Source organism: Oxyura jamaicensis, chromosome 25 (assembly GCF_011077185.1).
Source record: "Oxyura jamaicensis isolate SHBP4307 breed ruddy duck chromosome 25, BPBGC_Ojam_1.0, whole genome shotgun sequence".
Taxonomy (NCBI): Eukaryota; Metazoa; Chordata; class Aves; order Anseriformes; family Anatidae; genus Oxyura; species Oxyura jamaicensis.
Window position 1 is genome coordinate 1,748,453 of NC_048917.1, and position 17,314 is coordinate 1,765,766.

Here is a 17,314-nt window from a genome sequence, read left to right on the forward strand (position 1 = left end):
CAGATGTGTGGATCCGTGCTGCAAGGAAGTGACCAAGTGCACCACCAGATGCGTAGATCCCTGCTGTGAGGAAGTGACCAAGTGCACCACCACGTGTGTGGATCCGTGCTGCAAGGAAGTGACCAGATGCACCACCACGTGTGGGGATCCCTGCTGTGGGGAGGTGACCAGATGCACCACCACGTGTGTGGATCCCTGCTGTGCGCCCTGCTTTATGCAGCCCACCCCCCTCTGCGCCAGTGTCTGCGGCCAGCAGTACTCCATCAGCTGTGCCGATATCTGTTTGCGTAAGTGATGGCTCCCTGAGCGGCTGTGTGCGGGGGGCTCCTGCGGTGGGAGCCACCAGGGGACCCCTCTGAGGTTCCTCTGCTCTGTGGTGTCCCCAACAGCTACGGAATGAAAATGGTTTGCAGACCCCTGAACCCGTCGACGTCTTCCTCACCTCTCAGCTTTCCTACTGCCCTTCCTCCCCTAGGAAGAGTAGACCCACACGTGGTTTTCCTTGCATTCTGCATCGTTTCTAATGTATTTATCTAAAGCGCAATGCCTTTCCTTGTAACACAGAACCACTTGATTTTGTGCCCCCAGGATTATTGCCTGGGAGAGGGATTCTGTAATTCTTTTCTGCACTGATGTGGATGGAGGAATTTCCGTTTGTTCTTTCTTACCATCTTCTCCTTTTCTTGTATGAAGCAATAAAAACAATTAATCTTGGCAACAGCTGTCTGCAAGTTTTCCTTCCCTTTTGCACGCCCCCAGACTCACGCTTTTAATTTCTTCCTAAAAGTCCGATCTCTGCAGAGTGGCAGCTCTTGTTAGAACTCATGGCAAGGTCTAAGGCAACAGCCAGGGTTCCCTGGGTGATGCCTGGGGAAAGGGGTGATTGTTGTGTGTGTCGAGGAAACACAGCTTGCCATGGTTCTGAAAGACATTGAAAACACAGCTGAAGTGCTCCTGAAGCTGGAGGAGCTTAGGGCCAGCTGTGTTTGCACCCCACAGGCAGAAACAAAACATTTCCTTACAAGCAATGGGAAAACAAGCCACTAATGAGGGGAAGACAGCAGGGCTTGGAGACTGCTTGTGCCTTGTGACATTGTCACCTGTGCGCAGGAGGTCTTATCTCAGCCTTTTGCAATCGACTTGCACTTCCTTGTCTCTGGTGGCAATTGGGCAAGTCTCATCAGCTGGGGAGAGCAACACGGATTTGCTCACCACTGAATTCTGCAGAAAGGATAGCAGTATTAGCAGGGTATCTCGGACAATTTTAGTAGCCCTCCACAAACATTTATTGACAAGGATCTGAGTGCTTCCTCCTCAGCAATGTATTTGCTTGCAAAGCGCTCCTCCAGGAACGAGCAACGTCCGCAAGGACTCAAAGTCGTGCTGTTCTGCGTGCCAAGGTTGTGCTCTGTGGGTTCCCTGAGCAGGTCACTTCCTTGGTGCAGGGTGGGCTCAGAGCCTGCGGCAGCTGCTGAAGGGAGGAGAGATGCGGAGGCAGGCGTGGGGCAGCCAGCCCAGCTGCTGAAGCAGTAATGTGGGCACATCTCTGTCTGCAAGCACCCACTGCCTTGTTTTTAAAGATGCCCCAGAGGCACGAGGCTGGTGACTAACCTGCAATTATCACTGTCTAGCTTTTTCCCGTAGAGGAGTTGGACCAATAGTGGGACGTGGTAACTCATACCTGACGGACGTGGCATTGCACGCGGCTGGGGAGATCTAGCCTCGCGCAAATCACCCCACCCTCGTGGCTCTCCTGTTTCCATCCTCCCTTCCCGGTGGGTCGTGGCAGAGCCCAGCTCTCCCTGCTGGTTGTGCAGCACTTGTGGGCACAGGGTCCTTGCCAAGGGCTAAGGCATTGCCTAAGCACAAATGCTGCCCAACAGAAACACCAAAGCAATTGAGGCTTCCTAATCACTCCTCTGTGAAGGTCTGGTTTGACTCCAAGGCTCCTCTAAAACTCACTTAAATGTTCTGTGCAAGCAATGATTACTTTTGCTCCTGCTCCCAAATCCAATGGAACACTCTTCTGGGAAATAAGAAACTGTAGATGGAAAAAATAACATTCAGAAAAGATTATTCCTTAAACTCTTTCTCTAAGGCATCCTTCTGATGGCCTGAATCTTGTATTATCTTTAATCCATGCATATGAACTTGGAAACTCAGTATTTTAAAAGGATGGGGCCTTTACAGCACTTCATTACTAGGTGGGCATCACAGGTTTATGCCATAGGATGAGGAACAGAGACCCTTCTTCCTGAACCACTGAAAGTTTATACTACATCTATGAAATTCTCATAAAAGTTTGGGAGAAAAGTGAAGTTCAGCATGAACAAGAACAGCAGGCCTGCAGTTTTTGCTCTCAGACAACATGCTCTGAGCTCTAATGTATTCCCCAGAGATCAGGACACTGCTTTGTTCAGTAAAAAAAGTCCTAAGCAAATCCAGATTCCCATTCCAAAGTGTTGGGAAATCAGAGCAAATACCTGCAATAGTCAGAAGGCAAAAGATAAAACGGATGCATTATTTGTCGTCAACCACAGCTAGTTCCTCTTTTTCAGATTTAATTGCATTCAGATGCTCACTTGTCATTCTTCATGGAGCACTCACCTTCCTGAGTAAACAGGAAAAGAGGCGGATAGTGCTGTGTTTGGGTTCCTCTCAGCCCCAGAAGTAATGATCTAATTACTTGATCAAATAGTCCTGAGGGCACGGACTAGACAAGCCACTTGTTTTCATGTGAGGCTAATTGCATTCTGCACTCAGACTCCTGGCATCTCAGCTATGCGAGGATTTCCAAAGCTGGAGCGAGGTCGGGCAGCTTGGGACCGGCCCGCCCTGGAAGCTGCCCTCAGTGCCGTGCATATTCCCAGTTGTGGTAGGGAATGATGAGAGGGGAAAGTCAGGTGTAATGACGCCAAGGAATATAAGATTTAATTGCAGCAAAGTGCAGGAATGTCCTGGGAAGGCCTTGACATGTTGAGAACAGGGGGAGAATCTTTGATTTCTATGAAAATGCTTTGTTCACTCAAATGTGCGTAGTGCACTATATGGGATGTTGCGCATACACAAAGTTTCTTCCAGTACAGGGTCTCACATGAAATCCTCAATTCCAACTGGTGCTGGATGCAACAGAGGAACAAATCTTACTTAGGAGGTTTTTGGGTAAACCAAAGGATTCAAAGAAATCCACAGGTGTCAGTCATACTTTTGACACCTTTAGGAGTTTTGGAAATAGTTATTTTACATTAGCAGAAATCCAGCTAACAGCCCAAAGCAGTGCATACCGAGATAGTTGCACAGGGAAGAATTTCAGTTTAGTAGGTTTCCATCAAAAATTATGACATCTACAGATATTGAAGTTGTGTATTTATGTTAACAATCACGTCTCTGTGACCATGGTGTGTTTCACATCTGCAGGCAAAATTTTTAAAGGTATAGAAAGAGAGCTCCAGTCTGGATGTGCCACCATCTTTGGTAGCTCTTGGTGGTGAGATATGAGGTCTCTCTTGGATTATTGGGAACCAAGTGTGTTGATTATGCCTTTTTTTTTTTTTTTTTTTTTTTTTTATGATTTATTCATAAACATTTTTCTGAACACCAGAGTGCTTTGCCCAAGGGGCTCCTCTTCTGCAGCACCAGCCAAACCTCTGGGTAGAAGAAGTGTCACTCTGACTCCTGGGATCCAGGAGCCTCTTGTTCAGGTTGCTCTCTGCTCTCCTCTTTTCATCAAATAGCTACTCATTGCACCAGCCTCTGCTTCTGCAAGTGAGCTTAATGTCTGCCATTTAATTAAGCAGATTCCAGAAGCTGCAGCTTTGGAAAATCATTTATTTCCAGGTCTTTTGCCTAGGATGATGGCCGTGAACGGATGTCGCTGTGGAGTCCTGACTCACTGAACTTAATGTGACTAGTCAAATGGCCAAATTGCTCATAAATATAATAGAGATCCACAAATAAGTGTCAATTAAAAATAATAATCCATCCCTCTGGTGTTCCCACATATTACAAATGCAGATCAATTTATATCTCCTAAAATATCTATTTCTCCTGGAAGTTGTTACAATTTCTTGCTAATCAAATATAACAATAGGGTTCACAATAACACACTATAGAAAGGGAGACGTAGAACCAGTCATCACCATTGGTTTCAGAAATGAGCCTGGAGCCCCAGGAAAGCATGAACGGTACAAACCAGGACCAGAGAAACCCCCCAGCAGGATTGTGACGGTGGTAGTTGCTGTGAGGGGACCTAGAGGAGCTGGAGGGCGACTGCTGGTATTGCACAGCAGGGTTAGTGCTAGGTGGAGGAGATGGGGAGATGTTTATCCATCAAAATACTAGACGCATAAATCTCATCTGGTTGCTCTCAGTACGTTTTATCATCAGTGGGGCCCATCTGTTGCAGTCATGGCTCTTCCTCCTCACCCTGAAGCAGATATGATATACATGAGCAAAACCCACTGTACAAGTCCCTATTCCCGTCATCTACAAAAGCTGCTGGTGCAAGTCTGGGGGGGGGGAAAGGCACATGATGCACCACGTCTATGCTGCAAATGAAGAGAGGAGCGGAAAGAATGAACAAACCATGAGGTGCTCCCAGGAAGATGCCAAGAGCAATGCAAATCTGCTCACATGAGTTTAGGTCAGGAACTCCAGTTCCCCCATGTAAACACGAGAAAGGAATCGGCGCCGATGCCTGTCATTCTGCATCAGAACTCCTGATGTCCAGTACAAACAGGATGCACTGCTCATGCTGAATGGATTGTTGCTGTTTTTTTTTTCCGCCCATTCAGCATTTTTGTATGTGATCTAGTTGGGGAATTTGGCCACCTAAACGTAGTCCAGTGATCACATTCCACCTCTGTGACTGGAATATCTTGGAGAAATAAAGATTTTCTGTGCTGTGAAGCTGAGTGACATATCACGACTAGGAAAATGCTTCAATAGCTAACATGGAGTTCTGGGAATAAATTCCACTTAAACTGAAGTATTTTACACTGTTCCAGCAATGAAAAAATAGGCCTTTAGAATGTGTGCCCTTCTGTTTTGCCCCAAATGGCTTGAAGAGATCCTCAGGGTGACTGGAGTTGTGTCCCCATTGGCATTGCCAAGCATGAATGTTGTTAGTAGGGCAGCAGTATGGAGGGGAAGGGGCTGGGTGTATTTAATGTTCAAAAAGGTCCTGGAGAAACAGAAACTTCAATATACTGTGGAAGCATTGATGGCACACTGTAGGATTAGCTCTCTCTTACCATGAGAATTAGGACAAAATATTTCTCATAGTAAATCAAATCAATTGCCCATCTTCACTAATAATAGCCATCTGTTCTTACTTTATTGAAAAAACAACTAAGGTATAATTCAGACATTTATGGAAATAAGGAGTTTAAAGTACCCAAGCATACTAAATCTTTTTGGAAAAGCAATTAATGCCGTACCTATCTGATTAGTAGTTTTTGATTACTGTGTCATTCCCGTTGGGAACCGCATGACTTGGGTATTAGGTGGAAACAGAATTTGCTCAGGATCACATGCCTTGCCTGGAAGAAGGTTTCCATCAAAAATTAGGTTGTAAACAAATATGTAAAGCATGTATAGGTGGAGCTTATTCAAGTTGTTAGTGGTCAGGTGTCCATACCCCTGGGCTCCTTCGTTTCCGGAGATGACGCCACGCAAGCCATATAAAAAGGTTTGCATTTTGATGCCCACATCAGTTCATTTGACTTCTCCCTCACTCACTTGTGTTGGTGAACTGGTAAGTCTTTCTTGGATTTATCAGGGAATAATATGATAACTGTGTTACTCGGTTGTTCCGGTCAAAAGAATAATACTAGCTATCACAGAAGAGCTTTGCTTCAAGTGTTACTGTTCCAGGATTCTGTCTTGGGATGGGGGGGAGAAATGTTTGACTCTTTTAGAGTTTGCTCTTCCTTAAGTAGCTTGCAAATGTCCTGTCACCTCTTGAGAAACTATCTGTCTCTTATCCTCCTTCATATTCAATCTTCATTAATTTATTTAAACCTCATTAAGTCAGGAAATTATATAAATTACTGGATGCTGCAGAGTAAGACCTGGGACTTCAAAAGAGATGGCTGGGGAGAAGCATTGTCAGTAAGAAGGAAGCTGCAGTTCACCTGAGGGCTGCACTGCAGGAGGCATCTGGGAGAAATCAGGATGAGGAATTGAATGAGAAATAGGAGCTGCAGCCTCTGGCCCAACCCTTCCCTTATGAAGGGATAAGCCCATTAATTTTGATGCAACTCCAACGATGAACCACGATATACAGCAGAGTGTCTGAACTTGTGGTCTCTGGGCTTTATCCTCTGGGATTTGCAGCCCAACGTCTACACGAATGGGAGTGTGCTTGTTGGTGTGTTTGAGGAACTGATGAAAACTGTTGAAAAACTGATGAACAGAGGATGGGTTCTGGAACATCTGATGACTTAATTAAGAAAAATAAGGAAATAGACTATTTTCATGTTACGGCTTCTTCAAAGTTAAACTGTGTGCAACTGTTAAGGGTTTGTGGTTGTAGTTTCTCTAACAGTGATGCTTGCAGGTTCCCAAGAAAGTAATAATCTGGTAGTGCTAGTTGAATGTATTTGAATGCAGAAATCATTCACACATGCAACTTTTCCTAATAGGCCTCTTCTGAGTCCACCAGCTAACTGCTAAGTATGTTTTAAGGGCTTAGGTTGGGAATTGTGGCTTATGGAGAAAAGACAAATGTCCTGATCTTGTCTCTCTCTTGTCTTTGCCTCCAGCTTTGCCAGCACCCCAGAAGGATGTCCTACTACGAGCAGTGCAAGCAGCCCTGCCTGCCCCCTCCCATCTGCGTGCAGAAATGCAGCCAGTGTGTGGAGCCCTGCAAGACGGTGTGCGTGGAGCCCTGCAGCAACATCTGCGTGAAGCCGTGCCCCACGCAGTGCGTGGAGGTCTGTGCCCCTAAGTGTGTGGATGTCTGCCCGGCTCCCTGTGCCTCCGAGTGCACCACGTGCTGCACCACTCAGTGCGTGGAGCCCTGCAGTACCCAGTGCACCACCCAGTGCACCACCCAGTGCGTGGAGCCCTGCAGCACGCAGTGTGTCGAGGTCTGTCCCCCCACATGCATTGATGCCTGCATAAAGCCCTGTGCCACCCAGTGCCCGACCCACTGCACGGCCCAGTGCGTGGAGCCCTGCATCAGCCAGTGCTGCACCAAGTGTGTGGAGCCCTGCCCGCCGGCATGCGTGGAGGTGTGCGCTAAGAAGTGTGATACGTGTGAGACCGTGTGCCTGGAGCCGTGCAGCACCGTCTGCTCTCACCCGTGCTAATTGCCTTAATTGAATGGGCCTTGCGAGCACCCCCAGCACTTAGGTGCATTGCAATATCTACGGGCTCATGAGCATCCATGGAATGAAATACAGATTACAGACCCGCCTGCGACGTACCAAGACCTCTCCCAACACGGTTATCCCACGTTTTCTTTGACTTGGAAAATATTTCTCTGAATTTTTCCAGCCTGGACCTTTTCTTCCTATGCTACTTTTGCTACTTCTAACTCGACGCCTTTTTCTTGGTAACTGCAGTTGGCCATTATTATAGCACGGGGCATCTTGGGAAGATATTCTGCAGAGGCTGTGCTGTGAGGAGTTGATGTTGGAAGATGTCTCCCCTTCTATTCTGTAATTCTTGTCTTTTAATGCATGTCTTCTTGCCTTTCAATGTCTATGTGCAGCAATAAAAATTGACCATCGATGGCATAATGTGTCTTCTGTCTTTCTTTTGTCCTCCAATTACTGTGTCTTCGGACCCAAGAACATCTTCCTTTAGTTTTCCTTTTAAAAAGCTGGTACAGCGGTAGAGGATTTGTGTCTAAAATGCAGTGCTGTGAACAGAGAGAGCATGCATTATAACGTTGAACATGATAGATGCTGTTAAAACATAAATGTAAGTAGAAGAAAGGCCCAAACCCAAGAGAGAAAGCATTGAAACATACTGGTGAGTTTTTAATTATTTATTTTAATCAATCTGATGGAGATGAAAATAGTATTTTCAGGGAGCCTTTCCCACAATCCTCACTGACTAAAGATAGAAAGTAGGGGATTCGGCTTCAGGAGATGAATGTTTTTGTGGTTCAGGAACAGGTCCTAGCCCTGCAAGATTGCAGTTTTGGTCCAAAGTTTGCTGTAGATAGTTTGTGCGGCTTTGGGCAAGTCTCGCTGTTGTTATCTATCCATTCCCCATCTGCAACGAGGAGAAGTTACCTCCCCAGCTGATAAAGTAGTTGGCATTTCAGGTTCATTAACACCTGGCAGGGGACAATAATATTTTAATTCACTTACATATGCATCCTCTTTATCTAGAGACACAATTCTGAAACTGAAGGAGGCCCATTGTCTGGATGGACGTTGTACCCATTGAGATGTCAAGTTTCCGAGACAACGCTCCCATTTTCTTACATACCGTGCATGTGACTTGCTTACCTCTGTCTCCATGATGGCCATACAATTTCCATGTCTGGGATGAAGAGAATTATTACCCACCTACTGTGTCATTATGTCAAGGGTGGAGGAGGACTAATCTAGAAAAGAAAAGAGTTATATTTAGGTGTGTGTAAACACTGTTACCAAATCAGCATCTAATGAAACCTTGTGTGCAGGTGCAGAGAGTTTGACAGTAGATTACTTTTTGTCTTATTTCTGTCAACGCCAAAAGGTGATATCATCAAACAGGAATAATGATAGACAAAATACTGTCTCTCACTAAGGCAAACAAATTCTACACCGGAACATGCCTTCAGTTCAAATAAACAAACCAAGGGGAGATGGACCAGGTATTTAACACCAAGAAAGGGGAAGGGGAGACTAAGAACATGCACTTCCAATTCTACTGTTGAACCCAAACCTTTAGGGATCCAACACAGAACTTTGCCATCCACAGCCTCACAAATGACTGCTTGCTGCTGCCACATACTTCACATCAGTGCCCAGTTTCAGGCATGGAAAATGTCTCAGTCAGGAAGTCATATGCAGCTACTAAGATCTGTCCCACAGGTTAGTCACCCATAATTGATGTCCAGTCTTCTTCATCCAGATCTATAAGACACGTTAGTCATTTAAAATTTCCTCGCTTTTCTTCTCTCTCCTCTGTAAGCTCTGGACCAGGCGCAGTAATGATAGATGTGAGCACGCTGCTCCAAAAACCCTAGAGGAAGTGGCCAAAGAGACCTGTTGGGCTGTGCTCATCACGCTTCCTGTGCCTATAGGAACGTGTCGCAAAAGCCCTGACACATTGCTCTCTTATGCACCTGTGGTTTCTGTTGAGCATTGCTAAGGTTCTCCCATATATTTACAAAAATTAATGATGTTTTGTCCATGTTAACCACGCGATCATTAAGACCCCTGGTAAATCAGCAATGAATGGGCGACATTAAGGTGTGGGATTTTCCATTAGCACCTTCTGTTCTCCTACACGCAGTGGAAGCCATGTCCGTCATCTCTTTGCATATCACACCACTATAATGGACACTGGGCTGTAATTCATAGGTCTGAATATGACCCCACAGGGCATAGCATTGAGGGATACTCTAGGAAGGTTGAACTACCTTTTCCACTAGAGCTAGGGGCAATGTTTCAGTTGAAAAAAAATCGCTATTCCTTCATGGGAAAAAAAAAAAAAAATCAAGAGGACTCTCATTTTTCTCTAACATAGATCCATCCCCAGAAAAAGAAATCCTGCCACAACCCCAGCACTCCAAACCCAGTGTTTGTAAATAAGAAGATTTTGTTCCTTCAGTGAAAAACTAAGGGAAATCCTAAGAAAAGATAAGGGGAAAACTTTCCAATTTCTCGGTTGTATAAAAAGTTTCAGTCCCCTTTTGGGGAAGGAAAATAGAGAAGGACAGAAGCAAGAGCTGAAAGCATGGAGTGCCAAACGCAGGCCTGCTGCCCTCCTGGAAGCTGGGAAGGACGGGTCTCCTACGTCTTGCTGCAACATATCTCATCCAGCCAGAGATCTATCCGGGTGATCACAGACAAAGTTACTGGGGGACACCTTAACGTTTAAGCAAACGTCTTACTAACTCCAGAGTGGATCTGAGCTGGCCCAGAAAACTGAGTTCAGTTGTGGGATCTTTGCCCAGGGTCGGGACAAGATGAATTAATAATAAATTAGCCAGTTATTACCAGACAGGGTGTGCCTTGCATTAAAAACAACAAATCCCCCGCACCCCAAAGAGGAGGCATCTCTGACAGACCTTGACTGAAGTCCAGGAGTACGGAGGTGTCAGTGGAGCAGGTTCTGGTTGTGAAAGATTCTGGTCATCACATTAATCTGTTGTCATCAACTCCCAGGGCTGACTTCTGAAAGCGTATAAAAGCCTCCTGGCTGGGAGGCTCCTTAAACCAGGTGGCTCTTTCTTCCCTTCCTCCATCAGCAGAAGACGCTAGGTGAGTCCCTTCAAGCAGATTTTGCTCTACAGATCAGGGGTTCTGGTGCTCTGTTATTGGGAAACGGGATGATTTTTCTTCGTTTTGTTTCTCCAGTAGCATCTCCTACTCATCTCCCTTCCAATTTCACCTCCATGAAGGTGAAAACCATATTATGTTATTTTGAGACGGTCTGAGGCTCCACAGTGGCTGGCTGACTCTTTGAATCAGCAAGCCTGTGTTATCCTTCATCTTTTTTTCCAGCTGATAAGAATCCTTCTGGATAACCATCAGGTATTTTGTATCAGATACCGAAGGATCACATCCACCAACTCATTGTGCATATGTAGAGCAGCCATGCATATGTAGATCACCACAGCATTTCCAGGGCTTTGCATTTCACTTTTTTGTATAAGATGGTAGCAGCACACAGCAGGAGAACAGTTCACCTGCGCCTGCAGCCAGAGACACGGCTCCTGCTCTAAGGCTCTCAATGGTATTAGCAGAGACATGGCTGTAGCCAGAAGGGATTGCTATCAAGCTATTATCTCTTTCAAAAAACATTTGCAACACTGAAATATCACTGTCTTTTTGCTCCTCTTGCATCAGTTTTAAATATTGCTCTGAGGTTCTTTATGATATAAACATGCTTTCCTTACAATTTGCATCGCTTCTTAATCTGCCACTTGAAATATTCAGAAAACAATGAGCAGAAGGAAAGAAGGAAAAACCCTCTCATTATTTCTCTCCCTCTTCTGTAACCACTTACCTGTTGGGATCAAAACTTTGTTAGGGCAATGCTTGCCTCTTATCCTCTTTTATGCTTACATACAGTTATACCCCAAGGCCTCAGCAGAGTGGCTGAGCACCGTAGAACCCAGACGAGAAGTGTGGGGAAGCTAAAATATACTGGAGTCACCAACAAAAATTGGTGTGAACAGCAGCATCCTAAGTGATTTCCAAGTTTTTTTTTTGTTTGATTGTGTGTTTGTTTCTGTTGTTATTTATTTATTTATCTATCGTGTTTTTACTGGTAGAATTAGATTTTAAAGGCTTTTCATTGTTAGTTTGATATCAAGGCTAAAGAACTGACTGAAACCCTAATATCAAGAAAGGAGAATTGTGTTGCGCTCAATTTAACTGGAATGGCACCTTGTTTTTCTTCCAGGTTTAGCCATAATGTCTTCCCACCAGCAGAAGCAGCAGCAGCAAATACCTTCACAATGCCAGGAAAAATGTCCTCCAAAGTGTGTGGAGCAATGCCAGCCTCCAAAAGGACAAGCCAAGTGTCCTGTGAAGAGCATCCCACAGCAGCAGCAGCAGCAGCAATGCCCAAAGCAGAAGTAGCACTAACAGCAATGGCTACGAAGTGCTGTGGAAGAAGCAAATGCATTTTTCCAAGCTTTCCCTCTGCCTGCTAGCTCTGCCAGAATAGCAGGGAATTTGCAACACACCTTCTTTGTTTACAGGCTGAAATCATGTTGCAAAGAGATGCAATTCATTATCTTGGATTTATTCACCTTCTACTATAAAAATGTCACGGGGGCATTTCCTTCTGATCTTTAATTCGGGACATGCTGCAATAAAATTGTAATTGACCTCATTGTTTGCTGCCTGATATTTTTGTGCTTTACTTGTGTCATTCATTCTCTTTTGATTTCTTTTAGTAGTCAAAGAATCACCTTTAAGTGTACACATAGATATAGGGCTCACATACACTTGGGCCCATGTACATTTGCCTTCCAGATTTCTCATGGAGGAAATTGCATTCTCAGGCACTGAATATTTATGTAGGGATTATTAAATCTTGCAAGTGTTTTTCACCCTGAACTGGAGCAAACTAAGGAAACTTGGTGTTCTGCAAGGTATAATATTCTGAAGTACGTTCCTGTGGAATCTATCAAAGCAATTAATTGTGAATTTGAGTCCCAGATATATTATAACTGCTGAGAGAAAAACAATCTTTGGAAGTTCTTAACACTGAAAGGGAGCTTTTGCTTGCTCAGAAAGAATATTTTTAGTTCTAAAAGAATCAGAAATGGGACTTTGAATGTTGCCATTTCTCAGCAGGAAATACTGGCTCAGATAATTGATTTCCAGCCAGCTGTATGGCAAGGCAGAGGAGAAAAATTATCATAAAGGCAGAAGCTGTTGAATGCTATGATAGTGGTGTCTTGCAGACAGACACAAATCTGCTCTGCAAACCAGAAGCTGTGTGTCTCAAAGTGATTCTGTGATCAGATGATGAGGTTGGCTGTATCTAACCCATCTAGCAAGTACAGGGCCAAACTAGCAAGATCACATTGCTCCTGGCTCATCTGAAGTGTGGGAAAAGCTTGTCTGCCTGTGCTTGCAACCCTCCTGATAGGCACACCCATGCCTTCTGCCTGCTGGAGGTCACAGGATGGCTGTGAATGTGTTTAAATTGGGCAGACGGAGCACTGGGATAGCTGGGCATAAGCTGATGCCCTGTGTCCTGCTTTGGGATGGGGTGTCTTGCAGAGAGCTGTGTCAGTGCTATTAATTAGTGTTTCTGTGCAATCAGCCATGCCCTGGCTGGTACAACCCAGGGGCTCTTACAGGTGCCTGGAAGAGAGGAGCAGAAGATCCAGGGTCCTCTGCAAGCACCCAAGTTTCTGAGTCCCAGTTTGCCTGGTTTTCAGCATTAAAAGTGAGCGATTTGCAAGCTGTGACTCCTTGTCCTCTTCATAAGCAGAAGATATTAAAAGTCTCCACAATTCAGTATTCAAAGTCATTTTTATTGTTGATTTTCACAGTGAAATAAACCTGGATACAATATCAGCCTAAAATAATTAGAGTTAAGCACCAAACACATACGCAACAGCACTGTGTGGTGAAATATGTTCCAGGGTGTAATTCTGACAGCACCATGTATGCCGCCTCCTTTATCCTGTCTAACAGCTGGAAGCCATGCATGAGGTTAAACTATTTCAAAACATGTCTGGGTTGCATTTAATTATCTATATCTTTTCCATAAATACTCTCGGCTCAAGCTGCTCTTTACACATCCTAGAAAATCAGAGCTGAGCTCTCTCAGGAAAGCGCTGATGACTACAAGCTCAGCTAAGCAGATAATTAAGAGGTGATGGCTCTTTTGTAAAAATCTTTCCTTTCCTCTAGCCGAATTGATTTTTTTTTTTTTTTAATTGCATAAAATATTTAGCACTGTGGATTCATGATTCAGAAAGCCTTCTTGCCATCAACCAGAACGCCTTAGCGGCAGGTTCTGCAGAAAACTCAAATCCTATTATTAATAGGCAAAAACCCTAAATGCAAGGTGGGAGATGGCATTCGCATATGCAGGGAGCTGGGGGGGGGGGGGGGGGGGGGGGTGTGTGGAAACCAGGAGGCAGTGTGCAGGTCTGCAGGATGAGCTGGCTCATTGGGTTGAGTTCAAACACTTAGCTTAATGAACCCTGGCTCCAGCCTGCCATCATGCTCTTCGGTTTCTCTCCAGGTGTTTGAAAGCCATGAATGGTTGGGAGAGGGCAGAGATTCAGGTTGCTGGAAAGTTGAATGCACATGCCTACACCACCACTCGAAGCCTTCCTATCTATTGACAGTCCTGACGTGTTGGTTAGCGTATGGCTGTTAGTACGGGATAACGCTAGCATTAGTGGGGGGAGTTGGGAGCCGTGCTTCTTAACAGAAATTCTGCGGTGAAAAGGGTGTTGGAAAATGACCTGTGAGACACGGGGAGATGTGTGAGACAAGGGGAGAGGAGGTCTTGCATCCTGCTTCTCTCTTCAGGGCTTCCCTTGTCAGCTGCAAGTTACTTCTGCATCAGTGGCCACTGGTTGGGCTGCTTCACCTGCTGCTGCTCGATGGGAGGATGCTTCTCAGGAAGAGAGCACTGCTCCGGCTCAGGGGTCGGCACTGGGATCTCCTTGCATTCCTGCTTCTCTTGGGGACAAGGTGCAGGTTCAGGGCATTGAACAGGGACAGGCACCGGGATCTCCTTGACATCCTGCTCCTCCTGGGGACATGGGGTTGGCACCGGGATCTCTTTGCACTCCTGCTTCACCTGAGGACATGGTTCAGGGTCAGAGCATTGAACTGGGAGAGGCTTCGGGATCTCCTTGCACTCCTGCTTCTCTTGGGGACATGGTGCAGGGTCAGGGACAGGCACAGGGATCTCCTTGCATTCCTGCTTCTCTTGGGGGCATGGTGCAGGTTCAGGGCATTGAACGGGGATTGGCACAGGGATCTCCTTGCATTCCTGCTTCTCCTGGGGACATGGAGCGGGGTCAGGGCTTGGAACAGGGACCGGCACGGGGATCTCTTTGCATTCCTGCTTCTCCTGGGGACACGGTGCAGGTTCAGGGCAGATAACAAGGGTGGGCTCTGGCATCTCTTTGCATTCTGATTTCTCTTGGGAGCATGAAATAGGTTCAGGGTGTGATACAGGAGGGAAAGTTGGTGGTAGCTTGGTTTGCTGCTGCTGCTGCTGTTCCTGGGGTGGACACTCAGGTATTATGACCACTGGTGCTTCTCCCTTGCCTGGTTCCACCAAGGGTGCTTGCAGTGGCTCTGTTTTCTCTGAGCACTGTACCACAACTACAGGGGTTGGGTCTGGGACTTGGACTTCAGGTTGTTGCTGTGGACATGGGACCTGCTCAGGGCATGGAACCGGCTCTTGGCTTTGCTTTGGAATCGTTTTGCTCAGGCCAGGTGGGAGGGTGATTTCCTGCTTGCACTGCATCTGATTCAAAGACATCTTTGAAGGAAACAAGATTATCTGAAAGAAATGTCAGAGTGTTATTGTGTCTGCTAAATGAACTCCAACGGGATAAGGATGAAACAATTATAAGAAACATTAATCATCTGAAAGAGTAAAGTTCTCTTAGCTTGCCCTCAGTTACCCAATGCAGGCTTGCTCAGAAGGAATTATGATTTGCTGCTTCTTTTTCATCCTGTCTTTCAGCTTCTGCTCTGACTCTACCTTATCTTGTTCCTCCTTTCTGTTCTGCAATGTGGGACAGCCCTGTCAGGTCTAACAGAGATGGAGTCACTCCTTTGAACTTGGAGCTGATTTACATTTCAGAGCTCTTCCGCCCTGCTTAGCCCTTCCCAACGTGTTAACTCTCTTTCATTTCTTTCCTGGGGGACTGATGAGAGGAGCTGGCAAATAACAGATTTTCTGGTTTGATAGCGGTTTCAGAAAGTCAAAATAATAATAACAATAATAAAAACAATGCTGAAGACAAGCATTTAATAGCATGTGGTATTTCAGAAAGTAGAAGAATATAAGTCTGGGGCCAACAGAATATTTCACACTGAAAAAAAAAAAATGAAATACTTAACTTGATTTTGCCCATTTTGAAATGGTTTTCAGATTTTTCTTGGAATTCAAAAACTGAGGTGCTAAGGCCCCAGGGTGGACCTCCTCAGTAAGCTAATGTATTTCTGTAGTATAGAGGGCCTTTACAATAACTATGTAATAGGCCAACTCCACCTCTTGATATTGCTATCACTCACTTCACTAATGATGCAATGGACTTGAGGCTACCTGTGTCACAGTCCTGCCAACTGTCATGGAAAAAATTAGCAGTGGTGATGCTGTCCTACATTTCTGGATTATCATGGCCATTAATGATGCATGTAGCTTGCATGAATCAGAATAATCAGACAGGATTTCTTCTCCCAAGGTCATTAATGTGCAACAGGCCAAATGATTTTTCCTAACAATTTATGAAACTCCCTCTCTTTGGTGTGCTGCTGAAGGTAGGACCAGGTTTGGCTGGCCTGGTGCTGTGTCTCTGGCAATTCCTATGCTGCTCTTTTCCTAAAGTCAATCTAAGGACACAAATAAAACAAACATGGAAGCATGAGTTGGAAAGTGTATTTCTAAGTCCTATCAACAAAGGACTGGAGCCAACACAGGTCAAGTGAGTGTGTGCAAGTCTGTTCTCCCTTCTCCACTGCACCTGCCCCTCTTAGCACATCTTTAAAGCAAATTCATTCCTCTCTCTCCCATCCTCCTAGATCATCTAGATCAGTATCTGGTGTCTCTTGCTATTTCCTTTATAAGGTTATGATAGCATCTTAAGACCAATTAATATATTGGTTAGCAGGAATGACAAAGCTCAAGAGGAGTATTTTCACCTTTCTGTTCCTTACAGTCCCTCATAATCACAAATTGTCTTTTCCAAATACAGTTCTTTGATTAAATTAAAGGTTTTAGAACATTCATATTATAAATAGAAGAATCATAGAAAATGGGTTTAGACTGAACTTTAGGAGGCCATTTAGACTTTCTCCTTCCCTGAAGGCAGGATCAGTTATACTTAAACCAATATAATTTTATCTAATCTCTTCTTCAGAAAGGATCTAATTTAGTACTTGACTATCCTCAGATTTACACACAATCTGAACTTGCCTTTCAGAGTCATCCCCAGCCTGCTTGTACTACCCCAATGCCAACAATTTCTCTCCTTTGTAGGAATCCTTTGAATATTCAAAGGTATCAAATAAAACACTTATTTAAAGACTCTGCCTACATTAAACCTCAGTAAAATTACAACCAGCAATAAAATTATAGGCATCACAAAAAGGATCAGTATTCTCTGACTTACCCAACCAGTCAACAGGGCGAAGCGTGAAGTCGAGTGGATGGTGGAGCATGGAGATTTGAGAACTTTTATACGGTTTCAAAGCCCTGCCTTCTGGGAATGAGTCCTCCTAGGTAATGAGCTCATTCTTTCACAACTGCTGTTGTGCATTTCCTCCACAGACTTGTTTTACACGTAGGCAGTGTGAAGAGACAGCTTTTGGTGCAGAATGCATTTTAATCCCTATTCTGACTAAACCGATTTAGAAAAACTTTCTCTGTGAATAAAGGTCATAGCCTCCAGTTAATACAGCATTGCAGAGCCCACCGAGAT

General features: G+C 44.9%; 2 protein-coding genes across 3 annotated transcripts in view; one reads left to right on the forward strand and one right to left on the reverse strand.

Moving 5' to 3' along the window:
* Positions 1-7,387, forward strand: part of LOC118178128 (proline-rich protein 9-like) — a 20,579-nt gene extending 13,192 nt beyond the window's left edge. Inside the window, exons 1-2 of one of the 2 annotated variants that reach the window (XM_035346395.1) lie at positions 6,543-6,675; positions 6,765-7,387. In XM_035346395.1, coding sequence (XP_035202286.1) covers positions 6,786-7,313 — 528 coding nt within the window. In that variant the 5' untranslated portion in view covers positions 6,543-6,675; positions 6,765-6,785 and the 3' untranslated portion in view covers positions 7,314-7,387. Of the gene's footprint in view, positions 1-6,542; positions 6,676-6,764 lie in introns of those variants that run through there. The other variant, XM_035346396.1, reaches the window with a different exon arrangement.
* Positions 7,388-13,178: 5,791 nt separating this feature from the next.
* LOC118178319 (keratinocyte proline-rich protein-like) lies at positions 13,179-17,038 on the reverse strand. The gene is made up of 2 exons (XM_035346744.1): positions 17,006-17,038; positions 13,179-15,168 (listed from the first exon to the last, which is right to left on the reverse strand). The coding sequence occupies exon 2, from the start codon at positions 15,145-15,147 to the stop codon at positions 14,203-14,205; it is 945 nt and encodes a 314-aa protein (XP_035202635.1). The 5' UTR covers positions 15,148-15,168; positions 17,006-17,038; the 3' UTR covers positions 13,179-14,202.
* Positions 17,039-17,314: the final 276 nt, after the last annotated feature.

Bases quoted from the DNA above. Each gene is read 5' to 3' on its own strand.
- LOC118178319 (XM_035346744.1), bottom strand. From the start codon at position 15,147: ATGTCTTTGAATCAGATGCAGTGCAAGCAGGAAATCACCCTCCCACCT.